Genomic DNA, 16,681 nt, shown 5'->3' on the forward strand with positions numbered 1-16,681 from the left:
TAGGACCTGCTGATGTGGAGGTCCCTGCACAGGCAGGGTTGCTGAAAGGGCTAGCCCTGGTCTGTGTGAGTGGTACCCCCTGGAGGCTGTATGCATGGCCCTGGATGACCACCTGGAGAGGAGCAGGGGGCAGCTGGGTACATGGATGTGGAGCTTGGGCAGAGATCTGGGCTGGGAGTCACTGGGGCAGAGTGGTGGAGGGATGGGTTGGCCCAGGGAGAAGGGACAGAGGGACGAGAGCAGGAGGCCGGGCTCGGAGCACTAGTGTTAACTGCAGCATTTGTGAGGGTGAAACCCAACCTGGCTGTAGGTTCACAGCATTGCCAGGATGTGGTTGGGCAGAATAGCATCCCTCAGGCCAGGTGTCTGGAACCCATGAGGAGAGGGCACATCATCTCTGCTCTTGGTGCTGTCTTCTCCACCCCCACCCTCCTCCCTTCCAGGACCGGACAAGGGCTGCCCTCCTGGACAACCTTCACGATGAGCTCCATACCCACACGCAGGCCATGCTGGGACTGGGGCCAGAGGAGGACAAGTTTGAGAATGGGGGCCATGGGGGATTCCTGGAGTCTTTTAAGGTATGGGCACAGAGTGACCGGGGGTTGCTATGGGAGGGAGGGATGGAGCAAAGAAAGGAGGCGGCCCAAGGTCCATGCGATCCTGACCCCAGAGCAATGATTCCTCCCAGCTGGTGGAGCACTGGAGGACCTGGCTGGGCTGGTGAGATGAAGTTACTGGCAAGTCCCTTTGGGCTTTGCGAAGGGAAGAACTCTCAACCTGAACAAACTGCTAAAGGAGGCAGAGAGCCCCCTGTCCCTGGAAGTATCAAGTGGAGCCTGAACAGCACTGAACGGGTGTGGGGAAGAGGAGGTCCCTCACCATGTGCTTGCAAAGCGCGTGTTGGTCCACACAGCACTTACATCCAGCATGTGATTTGAGCCTGGCTGTATCCTGTGCAGTTGGCCGAATGAGTCTTGTTATTTCCATTAACACTCAAGGGGACAGGCTGAGAGAGGCCACAGGACTGCTCAAGACCTTACACCTGCTTAGAGGTAGAGCCTTGTTTCAAACCCAGGCCTTTTGGTTCTTAGGTCAGTGTTCTGCTGGATTGCCCATTAGAGAGTGATTTATAAGCTGCCATTTGTAGGGTTAGGGTTAGACCTGCCTATATTCAAATCTCAGCTCTATGTGATCCTAGGCACAGTCTTTAATGTCTCTAAGCTACAGTTGCCTTGTCAACATCATGGATGATAAATAGGACCTCTGTTACAGAGTTGTGAGAATTCATTGAAATAATGCCTGCCAAGAAAAGTGCATTTTGCCTAGAATACGGCAAATGCTCAAAATTGTTAGCTGTTCTTGTTGTTTGTATAAAGTGAAAGCTTAACACACATTATCCCATCTTAAGCCTCACAACTACCCTCGTGCCCTCTGGGGAAGGTGATTATTCTGGGCATAATAATTTTGGTATAATAATTCATACCCAATTTTAATAATTATGAGTGTAGTTTTACATGTGAGGAAACTAAGACTCAGAGAGACTAATTTGTCCCAAGTCATTCAGCAGACAGAGTTGAATCCAGATCTGTTGGATTCCAAAGCCTGTGCTCTTAATGGCTATGTGATACTGCCTCCCCGTTTCCGACTAGATTAAGATTCCACCCATACTAGGTTGGGCCTGGGATCAATTCCTCACTGCCTGGCTGGACCGCAGAGAGTGGGGCATGTCTCTGCTGGCCCTAGTTGAGGCCAGCTGCTGAAATTCCTCACGGGGGTGGGAGGACGAACCAAACTGCGTGTCCAGGCTGGTGGGAGATTCCTGGGGCATCTGTTTTAGTCCTCATGGAGAGTGGCCACCAAGGAGAAATAGAACTTGACAGATCAAGATGGAAGGGAGATGAGGGAGAAGGGGAACAGGGGAGGAAAGGGGGGGCCAGGTCGGATAGTCCAGCTGAGAGAGGGGTGAACGTGAGACCTGGTCAGTGGTGAACAGGCGTGGGTCTGGGAAAGGCAGGTAAGAAGGGCCACTTAAAGGCCTTTGCAGGCTCTGGACTCTCACTTCTGGAGGCTCCGCCCTGCCTCATAGCAAGCATATCAAAATGCTTCACACCCCACAGTAAGTGTAATTTATATACAACTGTAAGAGCTGAGCTGCAGTTGACCAACGTGACGTTACATTTCATAGACATTTAATGAAGCATTTGTTCCTTTGAGTTTTGCAGATTTCTTTCTGTATTTTGGAGTTAATTGTTTTTCAGGTTTCAAATAGTTTTATATCCTGGGGAAGCTTGTAGGTTGTGGATACGCTGCCCATGGTGACCCATGGATGGGATGGCACGGCAGCTAAATATAGAGGGCAGGTCTAAAGGAGAGTGGCTTAAGGCCATATTGTTCAATCCCTTGCCTCTGGTGGGAGTAACAGTTGATCTGTGTTTGGCTCCTGGGGGTCTGATATATTCCCAAAGGGGTTTCCAAGAGAGGAGATGCTTCCAGATTTTATCATAATTCGTCTTTGACCCAATAATCCAGGGAACTCTTTTTCCACCTTAAATCCTCACCACTGTAGGTTGAAGCCAGACCTCCTGCTTCCTTCTGCTCTCATGCCTGTCTCCGGGTAGTGCTGAGGGGACTGTCACAGTCAGTCACACAGAGGAGGCCTGCAGAGCTCTGACGACTGTGGTCAGCTTATTTGTCCTCCCAGCTGGGGAACACACATTCTTTTGCCCTGTCCCTTTCATCTTGCCCTCATGTCTCCTGTCGGGGAGGCCTGAGCTGGGGCCAGGCCAGTCTCAGTGACACACTGCCCGGTGGCCTGGGGGATTCTGATATTTGGGCCGTGCCTGTGGCCAGGCCTATAGGTCTGGCCCAGCTCAGGAAATCGTCCCTGATTTTGGTATTTCTTCCTGGGTGCCTTGGATGATGTTCAAATTATTGGCATTCCTCATGGAGTTCACCCAGACCTCCACAGGATCCCTCTTGAAAGAAGAGGTGCCTGAAATGATTTCAGGAAGAAAAGTCATGTGTTATATCTCCTTCCCATCACAGTTCTCATCTTAGAGGCAGGTGGAACATAGCAGAATTCTCAGGGCTGAAAGCAATCTCACCTGTCTGCCCCCTCGCCTCTGGTGAGCTGGTTCTTCCCCCACCCCAGAGCACAGTGACCCTGTGACCATCCCCGGGGGAGCAGTCCCACTGGTGTCCCAGGCGGTGCTGCCTGCGGCTCACACTACTCAGGATAGTTCTTCACACCTCGCTTCAGTTCTGCCGGCTCTAATCGAAGATCTTCTTCCACGAGGCACAGAACTGTTGGTTTATGTATATCTAGACCTGCTTTTCAAACTGAGCTGCTCGGAGATATTCTCAGGAATCTGCCAGTTCTACAAACACTTTTAAAGTTTGCATTTCCTCTTAGATCATGATCTAAAAAATATAAATTTCCAGTTATAAAGAGTAAATGTTTGCAGCGGTAACTCCTGATGAAAAGTTGTATCTGTGGAATAAGCAGGTTAGGCATGAAGCTGGCACTGCAGATGTAGTGCATGGGACACTGGTGTTGGGGATTGGGGACGTATTCTTGGGAGTCTTGCAAGAACATTTTTCTTCATAAAGGAGCTGTACATTATTCACTTTTGAAAGAGATTAATCTCTAGACTATTATTCTCAAATGCCACTCTCAGCCACTGCCAGCTGTTGACAAGGTTTTTGTTGGTTCATAATGAAATGAAAAGAAAAAGTGACAGTACTCGATGCAGCCACATCATATAGACATAAAGCACGTGTGTCGCATTTTGAGAAATGTGGAGCTAGCCCCCTCTTCCAGTGACCTCATCATACGGATGCAGGAATGGAGGACCAGGGAGAAAGCCACCTAATTGCCCCAGAACACAGACCACAGCAAGCAGGGAGCTGTCAGGTCAATTTCTCCCGGCCTTTGAGGGACTGTGATAGCTAATGCATTGGTCTGACGTGACCCCTAGTGGCAGGAGAGGAGCACCAGGCTGCAGATAACCCCAGCAAAGTCTCTGTGGCCCCACGGTAACCCGCAGGCAGGGGCAGCTGGGCAGCGCCAGCCATGGTGGGTGGAGTCCCCAGTCTTTGGCATCTCTGCCCTTCCTTTTCCTCCTGAGACAGGAGGCTGTGATATCAGGATGGCACTGCTGCCTGTGGGGGTCTCAGAAAGAGCTCAGGCCTTGTGCTTGGTTGGAGCCATAGTGGGTGGGAGTAGAGATGTCAGCTTTGTCCTGTTTTTGTTCTACTGGAGGAACAGACGACTCTGTGCTGGACCTCAAAGTACTCCCTTATTAGAACCACCTCAGCAGGCAAGAAGTGAACATCTTTGTCTCCAAGGGCCCTGCCTTTGTTACTTGCCTGGTTCACATAGGCATGTCCCCCTTGGCACCCTTCTCCTTGCTCTGTGTCCCTTGATTTGAGTTGTTAAATTGAAACAAATCACAAAACCCACTTGTTAAGAGGTGAGGGGGGTGGTGGCAGAGAAGGGAATTGCTCCCTCTGTGATGCTAACTGGTGCTCAAAGCCCCGCTGAAATGAAGTGACAAAAGCAGATAATGAGAAAGCAGATAGAGCGAAAAGCCATCTGTTTTCTCACCCCCAAAGGGGAACCTGTTCATAGGTGATTAGTGAGGTACACAGAGGACTGGGAAACCTGGCCACTGAGGGTTGTTGATGGAACCGGAGATGACTGGCGAGGAGGAGAGCAGACTGAGGAGGGTCTGTGTGAAATGATGGCGTAGACTAGTCTAAGACTCCAAGGTCTGGAAATGGTAAGATTTCAGGTTGGCGTGCAGAACTTTGCCAAGGTCAGGTTGTCCACCACTAGAACAGGTAGCCTTGAAAATAACAAGTGGCCTGACCCTGGAGGATTCAAGCAGAGGAGAGAGGAACTTTGCAGGGCAGGTACAAGGGGCTGAGAGGGAGACAGCACAGGTGGTCCCTGTGGTCCCTGGAGACCTCCTAGTGACGATACAAAGCCTTCGTGTGCCTGTCCCTCTCTCGCCTGCCTCCCTCTTTCCTGCCGTGGCCTTCCTTTCTCTTCTTTACCCTTGATGAACTCTTCTGCCCAGTTTGAGAAGGCTAGTGCTTCTGTCCAGCTCTATATCCAGCTCTACGTTCATCCAAATGAAGCATTATTTTAGGGCTTAGAGGTAGCCATCACCCCCCTAAGAGCTGGGGAGGACAGCTGACCCTGAGCAGGCAGTCTCATGCCAGGTGGAGGTCATACACTGTCTCATATCATCCTCACAACAGCTGTTCACAACAGGGACATCACAGCATTGTACAGACAGAGACTGCATCTCAGAGAGGTTCATGCACCCAGCCACGGGAAGAACCGCATTCAGCTCCTTCCTGTTTGCTTTGGGCAGGAGACTGCCACTCTGCACTCCCCGGAGTTACCCGTGAGCCCTTGTGTCTTTGTGTAAGAGTCTCGCCGACTCTGACAGCAGCACCAGGGGTATTTGAGGAGATGGTGTCTTCCCTGGGATCTAGGGACCCTTTTGTCTGGCCCCCAGGGTCCTGGATTTGGGTCCTGGCTCCATATCTTACCTGCTGTGTGGCCTTGGTTGCCATTTGCCTTTCAAAACATTTTCTATCCAATGCCTGTCCCATTTTTATCATGTATGTGAAGCTCATTAGACCAGATGCCATCACACAGGGCTTATTATCCACATTGAATCCTTTCTGGGAAAGAGACAGTGAGAAATATATCAGAACATAAACAATTACTTTGAAATGTCATTGTTGATGATGATAGTGGTGGTGGCAACACATGAGGCACCAGATGAAAGTAAAGACACTGATTTATGGAGCACTTAACTCATCTAAGGAAGCTCGCTATTCATCCAGAGACGCCTCAGTTTTCCAAAAGGTTCATGACTCTGTAATGCTTGGGTGATGCAGTGGTAGGACCTGCTGGCTGTTTTAACTATGTTGCGGGAAAGCTGTTGCTATGTCATTCTGTTCTGTGGTGTCGAGAGGGAAAGAGATCATGTCCCTCAATAGGCATCTTTGACTCAGATGAGAGGGGCCAGATGACATCAGGGGCACGAGGCTCCTGGGCTCCATGCCTCCTTCTTAGTAGGTAATCTCGGGGGGCTGTCATATTTACAAAAGCCCTTCCTGAGTTGGCTTCCTTTGTCAGAATAGAAAGGCAGGCAGCATGGGGTCCTTTATCATTCCAAAATGTGGAGAATTCCTGGCCTTGGGTGACCCCAGGGAGACCTGCTATTTGGGTTGGGAGCAGTATTCATGCTGTTTTCCTGGGACCATCTTGCTGCAGAATGAGCTCTTTCCTCGATGCCTCCAGGGAGGGAAGGGGCTTCACTCTTCCATATGAGACCATCTGTAGGTTGGCGTGTGGGACATAAGATGACATGTGTTTGTGTGTGCATGGGTATGAATCCAGAGAGGCAAGGAGCAGGGTCCACAAATGAATCTTCTGCATCAGTTTTCTGAAGCTGGGGTTCTGAGAATACCCTACTTTGACTGGCTCACACCATTGCTAAGGAAAATCCATTAGCTCACATAACAAGACCCAGGTGACTCATAGTTCAATTGCTCATTGGCACCCAGGTTCTTTCCGTCTTTCCTCTCTACCATCTTTGGCTTGTCAGCTTTGACCCTCAGGCTTGGCCCCTCACAGCCCCAAGACGGCTACTGTGGTTACAGGTGCAGACGTGCCACATCTCTTTTGGAAATCATTGAGGGAACCTTTCTCCAAAGCCTCCAGCAGACATCCCCTCATGTTCCACGGGCAAGGGGATGGGTTAAGTGACCATCTTAGACTGATTATGACTTACTACTCCTGCATCCCATGGAGGAGGAGGAGACATTGGACTAGAAAGGGTGTGTGGGAGATGGTACTTGTATGTGAGCAGCTGATAATATCCATGTGCAGGAGTCTTTGCCCTGGGGGGCCCTGGACAACTAAGTAATGCAGAGGGAGCGCCCCACAGGCCCTGGGTCTTTTAGCATTGCGCCAGTCTTAGGAATATCTCTGGGGCATTCTTTGGAGGCGGGTGCTGGGCCTCACACCTCTTTGACCTCCCTTCTGCAGTTCTTCCAGTTCCTGGTACAGCGCTGGGCACACGGGAAGCATGCAACGGATGCTTATTTACAATAAGCGGAGCTACATTTATCAGACTTATGATGTGCCAGGCTCTTTCCTAAGAGCTTTATATGTATTCTTACGACAACCTCATGGTGTAGCTAGCGGGTGGTGGAGGGGGGAGCCCAGATATGAATCCTAGCAGTGCAGCCCTAAAGCTTTTGTGCTTTTGACTGCTCAGTTGCATTGCCGCCTGGCCACATTATTGAGTGACCAGAGAAATGATCACAGGGAAGTGATGCAAAGGTTGGGGGCTCACTGGAGAGAAACTCCTCTTCCTAGAGCGCTCACATCATCTTCGAAGGCCTCAGGAGCCAGAGAGAGAACCATTCATGCGTAGCCAGGATCCTCTAAGGCTTCACTTGCTCGGAGGTCCCCCCGCAGGTCGAGTTGAGCTCTGCCTCGCTGTTCTGTTTCCCTTTGGTCCAGTCCAGAGCACTGCAGCCCTGTAGAGCAGCCTGAGGGGCTGGTTGTCAATACCATAGGCTCGGCAATCTTGGTTTTTAGCTGCTGTTCTTGTTCTCACATGTACTTTCACAAACACATCACAGTCCTGGTTGTCCTCTCCTGGATACTTCTTCCTTTGCCAACATGCACTTTGCTGGCCCTGAGTGGGCATGAGGCTCTTCGTGGCCTGAGCAGCCCTTTGCCCGAGACCTTGCAACTCTGCCGAGTCTGAGTGTGCATCTCCTCTTTCCACAGCTGCATCAGAACATGGGCTTGTAACCCAAGTGCATCCTGAGCCCTGCAGGTGTGAGGGATGGTTAGAGCGTGGCTTGGTGCAGGGATGAGTAAGAGCTCCTCGTATGGTCTCTGCAAAGGCGGGTGTAGTCCAAATTACACAGAGCACACTCTGGGAAGGCAGCAGAAGGGCCAGCCAGTGTGCAAATATAGAAGGAAGCTTAGTTTTCTGGAAAAAAGAGTCAAGGCACCCAACAGTGTTTAATCCCTACCCCAATCCTACATGGAACATATAATTCCCATTTTATAGATGAGGGAGCTGTAGCTTAGAGAGGCTGGTAATGAGACCCGTGTTCCACAGTTTTGGTGAACTCCAGCCCTCACTTTCCTTACCTGTAGGATGAAGATAAAAACCTTTGTCCACTGTGCAGGGGAGCTGGAGCACTGACCCCTCAGCATCTCCCTGCCCAGTGTCCTGCTGTGCCTCTGCCCATGTCCAGAACATAGGACAGAACATGGGAAAATTCTCTGTAAACTGTAGTGGTGGTAGTGTGGGCCTCTGTAACTGTGTGTGTGTGCACATGTGCACAGGGGCTGTGTCTGCAGACCCCACAAAGAGGGCAAGGTCATCCAGAGGGACCAGGTCCTGACTCTCAAACCCTTGTCATCTCTCCCACCCCCAATCTCCTCACAGAGGGCCATCCGTGTTCGTAGCCACTCCATGGAGACCATGGTGGGCAGCCAGAAGAAGCAGCACAGTGGGGGTATCCCTGGCAGCCTCAGCGGGGGCATCTCCCACAACAGCATGGAGGTTACCAAGACTACCTTCTCGGTGAGTGCCGGCAGGCCCTGGAGCAATATGTGGGGTTTAGGGAGGGTCCCCCAGACCTATGGAGGAAGGGTACTCCCACTCAGGCTTGGGCTAGGTGGCGAGAGCAGGGCAGGCTGGATGAAGCAGGGAAACAGGCTGCTTGGGGGCTGACCCTAGCAGGGTGACCTCTGAAAACGGTCCTTTATTGATTGAAAACTGAAAAAAAAAAAACAAACAAAAAAACAAAAAAAGAAAATGGGCCTTTGGAGCCTCCATCCCAGGCAGCACCTTGGGGTGGGCCAGACCAGGTGCCCTCTTGTTCTGTTCTCTGAGTTTCCTGACAACTGGGCCCCCTCCTTGGGGCTAGCCCTACAAAATGGTCCTGGGGTGTGTTTCTCTGCTCAGGGGCTTGGGACTCATAGTTGTGAGAGGGGTATACTTGCTTTGTCATAAATGATAGCAGTAGCCACCCCCAGCTTGCTGTGCATCAGGCACTGAGCGAGGTAATTCAGGGACAAGATCTCACCTGATGTCTGTAACAGCTGCCGGAGGTAGGTACTGGTGTGTTCTCCAGTCTTTGATGAAAAGGAGGTCCGGAGGGGTTAAGTAATTTGCTAAAGGTCACGTAGCTAAGCCGAAGAGCTGGAATTTGAATGCAGGCCTTCCTGGTCCAAACTCTATGCTCTTCACCACTGTATACAATTCCCAAGGAAAGAGGGCCCTGCAGGTTTCGGCCTGGTTGACTCGCACCAGGGACCGCGATGTGAGGTAACCACATAGTCTTTTTGTAAAGCAAAGTGGCTTTGGACTTGTACAGACGGGTTTCCTCTTCTTTTTTTTTTTTTTTTTGACATCTGGCTGGTACGGAGATCTGAACCCTTGACCTGGATGTTACCAACATCATGCTCGAACTGACTGAGCTAACTGGCCAGCCTTCTTTTTTTAAATAGCAGTACAGACCCACCATGATACTAATGATTAGTATTATAATGGCCTTGCATAATGAATTTCATATTCCAGATATGTTCATAGCTGTTATCTTGTTTCCCCCAGAAGGTCCATGAAGTGAGCAGAGCAGGGCACTTACCTCCATTCTGAGGATGGGGAGATTGAGGCCCAGAGAGTCTCACCGTTTGCCCAAGGTTGCATAGCATGTGCATGGCAGAAATTGGGTCTGGCTTAGAGGCCTAGTGGTCTCTAAAGTTTGGCTCCAGACTCCTGTCTCCCTTTCCTCAAACTCCCACCACCCCACTGTCCCCCTGTGAGGCCAGACAACTGTCCGAAGTGGGAACCTGCCTGGGTTGGCGCCCCCCGTCTGTCAGTGCATGTGAACCTGGCTCTGTAGCTCTCATTCTGTCTTGTTATTGTGACACTTGCCTGGGTGGTGGTACCATCCCCTGAGCGAGAACATGAGGACAAGCGTCCATTTATTTGTGGACAGTGGGTGGAGAGTGAGAGCCCTGGGTTCTTGGCCTCATCCTGCCGATGACTTGCCAGATGACCTTGGCAAAATCCCCCCACCTCTCTGGTCCTCAGCTTCCTCATGGGTAAAGTGAGAGGTCGAGCCAGGTCACTGCAAGGGCTCTCTGGCTTTGTGGCTCTCGGTCTATGACCCCCTGAGTCATCCTGATCTTCTCCATATGTGGGGCTCCCCTTTGGGTGGCCCTAACCCTGTGTTCCTCCAAGAGTTCTGGTCTTTGGTGGGTCATTAGCTGGGGCCCAGGGCTTGGCTTAAGAGCACAGAAGAGGCTGCAAGAGGCTTGAGTGTCAGGGTCTCAGCTCCTGTTCCATAGATCCCAACCTTCCTAGCAGTCTTGCTTTTTTCTGGGGTCTCCTTCAGACCAGGAGCCATTTGTAGACCAGGCAGGGTGATGAAGGGAAGGAGATCTGGGTTTGGGGTGTAAGCACTCATTTTGGTGGTTTCATTGGCAGCCTCCAGTGGCGGTGGCAGTGGTGAAGAACCAGTCACGGAGTCCCATCAAGCGGCGGTCGGGGCTCTTCCCCCGCCTGCACACAGGCTCTGAAGGCCAGGGGGACAGCCGGACAAGATGGTAACTGTTGGGGGCCCCCAGCCACCCCCACTGTGGGGTTTGTCAACTCTTCCCACTGCTACAGCTGTGAGATGCCCAACTTTGGGGAGAGCATTGCTTAGCTTTGGGAGACAGCTTCCCCCTAATCCTAATCCCCTAATCCCAGCCCACTTCAGGCACCTGCATGTTCCTGTCACTCCCTCCTCTGAGGCTGATTTGGCCAGTCTCTGCACGGGACTTTTCCAAAGTTGTTTTTGTAGCATTTTGACCTATGCTAGAAACATTGCTTGGGTTCTTCTGTCTTTGCCTTCTCTTTCGATACTTATTCAAATGTCTCCTCTTGTAAAAGTCTTCTCTGATTCTGCCAGGCAGAGTTAATTGAACCTTCCTTTGGACTTCTAGAATGTTCTTTTGGACTTCTAGGATGTTCTGTGCTGCTTTTTGTTTTTAAAGCAACTCTCATATTACACTGTTTCACCTGCTCTTGCTGTCTTTCTGATCCATTAATCGGTGAGCCTGTCTGTTCTTTAGTTGAGCAAGCAGCATTTACTGAGTTCCTGCCTTGTGCTGGGCACAGGGCTGAGTGCTCAGACAAGTGCTACAGAAGACAGAAACCTGCCCTCCGGAAGCTTACAGTCTTGTGAGGGAGGCATTTAGACTGACTTCCAGGTTTCCAAGTTGTCTGCCTGTAGCCATGGGTGGTGGTACTATCCCCTGAGTGAGGGCATGAGGACAAGGGTCAGGTTTAGGGAGGAGGATGAAAAGCTCTGTTTGGAACCTGTGCCTGTGAGTCTTGTTGCCACCCAGTAGAGCTGTGCAGGGAGTGGTTAGAACTGCAGGTGTCGAGTTTAGGAGATGCCTTGACTGGAGGAGAGCTGGGAGTAACTGGGGTAGAGGTGGTGGTTAAAGATGGATTAACAAATATGACCACGCAGAGAAGGTGTGTGGAGCACCAGCATTTCAGGGCAAGTGGAGAGAGGAGAATTTCCAGGAGGGAGGGATGCCGGTGTCAGAGGTGCACAGAAGTCCAGCACAGTGATCAAAACCCCTGCCTGGGCTGACATTTAGGAGGTCATTAGCAACCTCATCTAAAGTTCATTGAGGTACTTCACACCTCTTGGGTGGCTATAATTAAAAGGACAAATAATAACAGAGGTTAGAGAGGATATGGGGAAATTGGAACCCTCACCCACTGATGGTAGGAATGTGAAATAGAGCAACTCCTTTGGAAAACAGTCTGGCAGCTCCTCAGAAGGTGGAACACAGAGTTATCATATGACCCAGGAATTCTCCTCCTACGTGTGTATCCAACAGAATTTAAAACCGTTGTACAAGGAGTGCACAGACTTTCATAGCTGCACCATTCATAATAGCCAAAAGTGGAAGCAATCCAAATGTTCATGAGCTGATGAATAGATAATAAATTGTGGTCTATCCGTAAAATGGAATATTGTTTTGTAATAAAAAGGAATGAAGTACTGGTACTTGCTATAACATACACGAACCTTGAAAACATTTTGCTAACTGAAAGAAGCCAGACACAAACCCCACAACATATTATATGATGTCATTTAGATCAATTGTCCAGAACAGACAGAGCCATACAGATAGAGAGTAGATTAGTGACTGCCAGGGTTGGGGGAGAGCGGAATGGGAGTGATTTCTTTTGGGTGGCCAAAAATGTTCTAAAATTATACTGGGGTGAAGGTTGCACAACTCTGTGATTATGCTAAAAACCATTGATTGTACACTTTAAATAGGTGAGTTGTATGGTATGTGGATTATATCTCATAATGCTGTTACTAAAAATAAGTGCCTTAAAGACAGGGCCATTATGTCCCCAACAGCTAGCACAGGTAAATAGTGGGCACTGGTACATGGCCTTTGTTAAACTACAGGAGAAGGAAACTCTTAGATCCATGGACTGAAAATAGCTCTTGACTTCCCAGGGCCACCTCGTCACAGGGGTCCTGGGAACTCGTATTGCTTTCCATGGGAAGGGGGTCCCCCGGAGTTCTACAACAGGCGGCCTTCTTGCACCTCCCAGGAGTCTATGTGTATTGGGTTGTTTCCTGCTGTGTTGCAGACCCCATTCCACTCCCAGTGTTGACCCATAGCTCTTCCAGGTGGGATGACCAGCTTGGGTGAGAGGTAGATTAGACTAGAGGCCATCAAGCCAGGATTCCTGCTGGTAGCTCTGCATTCTCACCCATGAACCTAGAGTAGCCCCTGCTCGAGGGAGCAGAAAACCCTGTTTTCTGCCAGTCTCAGCGGAGATCTGGTGAGAAAGGAAGTCCTGGCGGCCATGCTTTGGTAGGGGGTGCTCTGACCCCACAGTTCCCCGTGGTTCCCAGAGCTGGCCGGCAGAGACTGGGCCTGGGGCCTGGGGATGGGGTGGGGGTGAGGGGGTTGGTTTCCTGGCCTCACGCCTCTTCATTCCATTCCCTCAGTGACAGTACATCCAGCACTCCCAAGACCCCAGATGGTGGACACTCTTCTCAGGAGATAAAGTCTGAGACCTCGTCCAATCCCAGCTCTCCAGAAATCTGTACCAACAAAGAGAAGTAAGAGAGCGAGGGGAGGGGAAGGCTGGCTCTCAACATTTGCAGCCCTGGAATGTGCTGTCTGCCTCCAGGCACGCTGAGAGGGACTTTCTTGTCTCTGAAACTCTCTGGAACACAGAGGCCAACAGGCAGGGGCACCGGGGGCCGCCGGTGGGCAAGCTCAGATCTCTGCTGGGCCTACCCTGCTCTTGGTCCTGGGGAGGGCCAAGGGAGGAGGAGTCTCGGCGTGTGACCAGGGACTCACAGCCAGGTGGCCTTGCCTCCTGCTCCCTGCAGGCCCTTCATAAAGTTGAAGGAGAATGGCCGAGCCAACATCTCCCGCTCCTCCTCCAGCACCAGCAGCTTCAGCAGCACCGCCGGGGAGGGCGAGGCCATGGAGGAGTGCGACAGCGGGGTAGGTGTGCCCCGTCCCGCCTTGGCAGGGGCACTCTGGGGCCCAGCCAGCCACCCACTCTGTGCATTAAAATAGCTGCTGTGGGCAGTTCTCCACTTCAACCTTTACAGACATAAGGGGAGGGATGGAAACGAGAGGTGGCCCAGTCAGCCATCACCATTGTCTGGGAGCACTGTGGGGGGAAGGGGGGGTTCTCTCGGAGTGACAAAGCAGCAACAGCAGAGGGACAGAAGCCACGCTAAATGGTGTCCCTGCCATGGGGTTCCTGGCTGGAGAGATGAGGGGTCAGTGCTCCCGGGGGCTGGGTTAGGGGCGCCTCCTGGAGGGGGGAGAGGTTGGAGCCAGGGTTGAGGGCAGCGGGGAGGAAAGAGCAGGTACAAGTGGGCCTGGGAGGCAGTGGCTGCCCTGGGCTTGCCGGGGCCTGTCTCAGGCCTGTCTGGGCACAGGCCACCTGTGGGGCTGCTGAGGGTGGGCTGGCCTCACTCACCCAGTCTCTCTCCCCAGAGCAGCCAGCCTTCTACAACCTCGCCCTTCAAGCAGGAGGTGTTTGTCTACAGCCCGTCCCCAAGCAACGAGAGCCCCAGTCTGGGGACAACCACCACCCCCATCATCATGAACCGGAGTCCCACGGGTCAGTGTCATCTGGTGGTGTGCACGATGTGGCTGGGAGAGCGGGGCCATGCCCTGACCCCTGTCCTGGGGCATGCGGCCCAGGCACGCTGAACTGGCCATGGTCCACTCCTCCTCCCAGGCCTCCCAGGTGTTGGTCCTTCAGCTCTGCCAGCTCACTTCATGTGTTCATCAGCCTTAAGAGGCCTGTGTTTTTATCCTCTCCTTATGTGTGGGGAAACCGAGGCTCAGAAGGTTGAATGATTTGCTGGGGATCCTGTAGTGAGGAGTCAGGACTGTGTGATTAGAAAGCTGAATGCGTTCCATTGACCTCTCTCCCTGCCTCATCAGCTGTAGCGAAGATCCCGATAATGTGAGGCTGCAAGGCGGGAAGAGTGTTGCAGGCGGAGGGAATGGCATGCGGAAAGACCTGGAGGAAACGAGAGACCGAGTGTTCTGGAACTGCTGGTGGGCTGGGAACTGCAGGAGGGCCTGACGTCCAGTCTTCTGTAACCTCAGATGCCTGGTCATTGGTCGTTTCACTCCTGGGCTCCCTGTGTCCCAGGAGGGGATTGGCAGGGTCACACAAAGAGGTGCTTGTAGTGCTGGGTGGAACCCCGTGATTTGAAGCACCAGGAGTCAGTCCGCAGCCTCCAGGTGGACTGTACAAGGCTGTAGGTTCCCATGGCCAGAGGAAAACCTGAAAGCCAAGTGGCCCTCCTGCCAGTGGTGTAGTGGTGAATGTTTAACGACTGGCCCTCCCACCACCCACACATGTTTATTGTAAATTTTACTGATATAATGGATCTGAAATACACAGTTTACAAATGATGATAAAATGCACAATATTCTTTACTGTAAATCCTATATATCCGATTGATTCTCACAAGACGCTTTTATTGATATTTGCCTAACCTTTGTGTCTGTAGCCAACTTGAGTTTGCAGCTAACAAGTTGATTGATATTATTGTTTATGTTGCTAAGCACTTTATACTAAGAGAACTTCATTCATTTGTCAGTTATGTGAGCAGTGTCTTTGCTGAATTGGTAGTAATTATCAAATACCGGACGAATATTTACTCAGTTTTTTTATGCTATTCACAAGGTAATGGCAGCAGACACAACACATTTTCAAGTTTCATCTACATGATTATTTTCTCCATTAGGCTCTTAAGTCTAGACAGCAAAATAATACAAATCAAGCCCTGATTTGTAGCACTTGCCAATTTCTGTGGTGTAAATCCTCCTATCATGGTTAATCTCAAGCTACCAATGTGATGTCCCTGAACGTGGAGCTGGGAAAAGATGCACAGTGGCCACTGTCATAGGGGTTTCTACCACATGGATACAATAGATGTGACAGAACAGGTAATCGTAAAACACAGTAAAATAACTAAAAGTGATGACTTTTGAATATTTATTACCTTTATTGAATAACATTTATTTACTTATAAGCCTATATAATTTAATTTTTAAAAATGGTCCGTGTGTTTAATAAAAGCTCACAACATTCTAAAAATTTAAGACTTGGCTCTGGTGAATTGGTACAGGTCAGCTAGAGTGCCTAGTGGAGGGGCCGAGGCCCCCTTCTTCAGGCCTTTCTACCCAGTCCCCCCACACAGCCCCAGTGACCTCTGCTGCTCCACCCTCTTTTTCTTAGATGCCAAAAGCAGAAACTCCCCGAGATCAAACCTGAAATTCCGCTTTGACAAGCTCAGCCATGCCAGCTCCAGTGCGGTAAGGATATGGGAATGGCCCCTTGCACCCTACGTCCCACTTCCCTCCAAAGGCCAGCCTTCTTTCCTGTGGGCTGGAGAAAGAGGCATCTCAGATATCACACTGGGGAGCCCCCGAAGGAGGCAGGGGACGGAAAGCTGTGGTCAGATCTGGGATGACACCGTCTGTTCCTACCTGGTGCAGGCATCAGCCAGGGGGTCGCCAGACACCTTTGCCATACCTTGAGTTAGAGCCATATCCTTGGACACAGCCATGCCCAGATGTGAGTTGTGGCCTGTTGGCTCTGGGGGGCCCCATGTCCCTTCCTGAGCTCACCAGATTGTTGAGAGCTGAGTGCACAGAAGCTGTAGCTGGAGGGATATGCTGTCTGGTTACCTAAAACTCTTGAATGGATTTTCTTGGCATAGGGTCACTAATGTGAAAGAGGAGTCCTTCGCCTGTCCAAGGTGGGTCAAGTGAGTATTTTTCCTGCTGTGGTTGTGAGGGGGGACGTGTGTTCCTTTAAGATCAGGGTACTAGTGGCCTTATAACCTGTGAATGGCCAGAGAGATCCTGCCAGCTGGGAGGCCCAAAAGTCATCTCACCCCTGAAGCCGCTGTGATGGGGCTTCCCCAGGTCTGGATGAGGAAGAAGGGGCAGATGGCAGGGGTGGATGGTATGGATGGGAAGGTTTGTCCAAGAGGGTGGGATGGACTCCCCAAAATGTTCTCCCTTCCCCTGGATGGAGTGTGG

The 16,681-nt window shown here is 51.1% G+C and overlaps 1 protein-coding gene across 1 annotated transcript in view; it reads left to right on the forward strand.

Annotated features, from left to right (window-relative positions):
* RAP1GAP2 (RAP1 GTPase activating protein 2) overlaps nt 1-16,174 on the forward strand; it is a 215,970-nt gene extending 199,796 nt beyond the window's left edge. The window contains exons 18-25 of the mRNA XM_063109817.1: nt 444-578; nt 8,499-8,636; nt 10,548-10,666; nt 13,096-13,209; nt 13,486-13,603; nt 14,108-14,234; nt 15,873-15,949; nt 16,133-16,174. Coding sequence (XP_062965887.1) covers nt 444-578; nt 8,499-8,636; nt 10,548-10,666; nt 13,096-13,209; nt 13,486-13,603; nt 14,108-14,234; nt 15,873-15,949; nt 16,133-16,174 — 870 coding nt within the window. The remainder of the gene's footprint in view (nt 1-443; nt 579-8,498; nt 8,637-10,547; nt 10,667-13,095; nt 13,210-13,485; nt 13,604-14,107; nt 14,235-15,872; nt 15,950-16,132) is intronic.
* Nucleotides 16,175-16,681: the final 507 nt, after the last annotated feature.

The sequence above is a fragment of the Cynocephalus volans genome, chromosome 10 (assembly GCF_027409185.1).
Source record: "Cynocephalus volans isolate mCynVol1 chromosome 10, mCynVol1.pri, whole genome shotgun sequence".
Classification (NCBI taxonomy): Eukaryota; Metazoa; Chordata; class Mammalia; order Dermoptera; family Cynocephalidae; genus Cynocephalus; species Cynocephalus volans.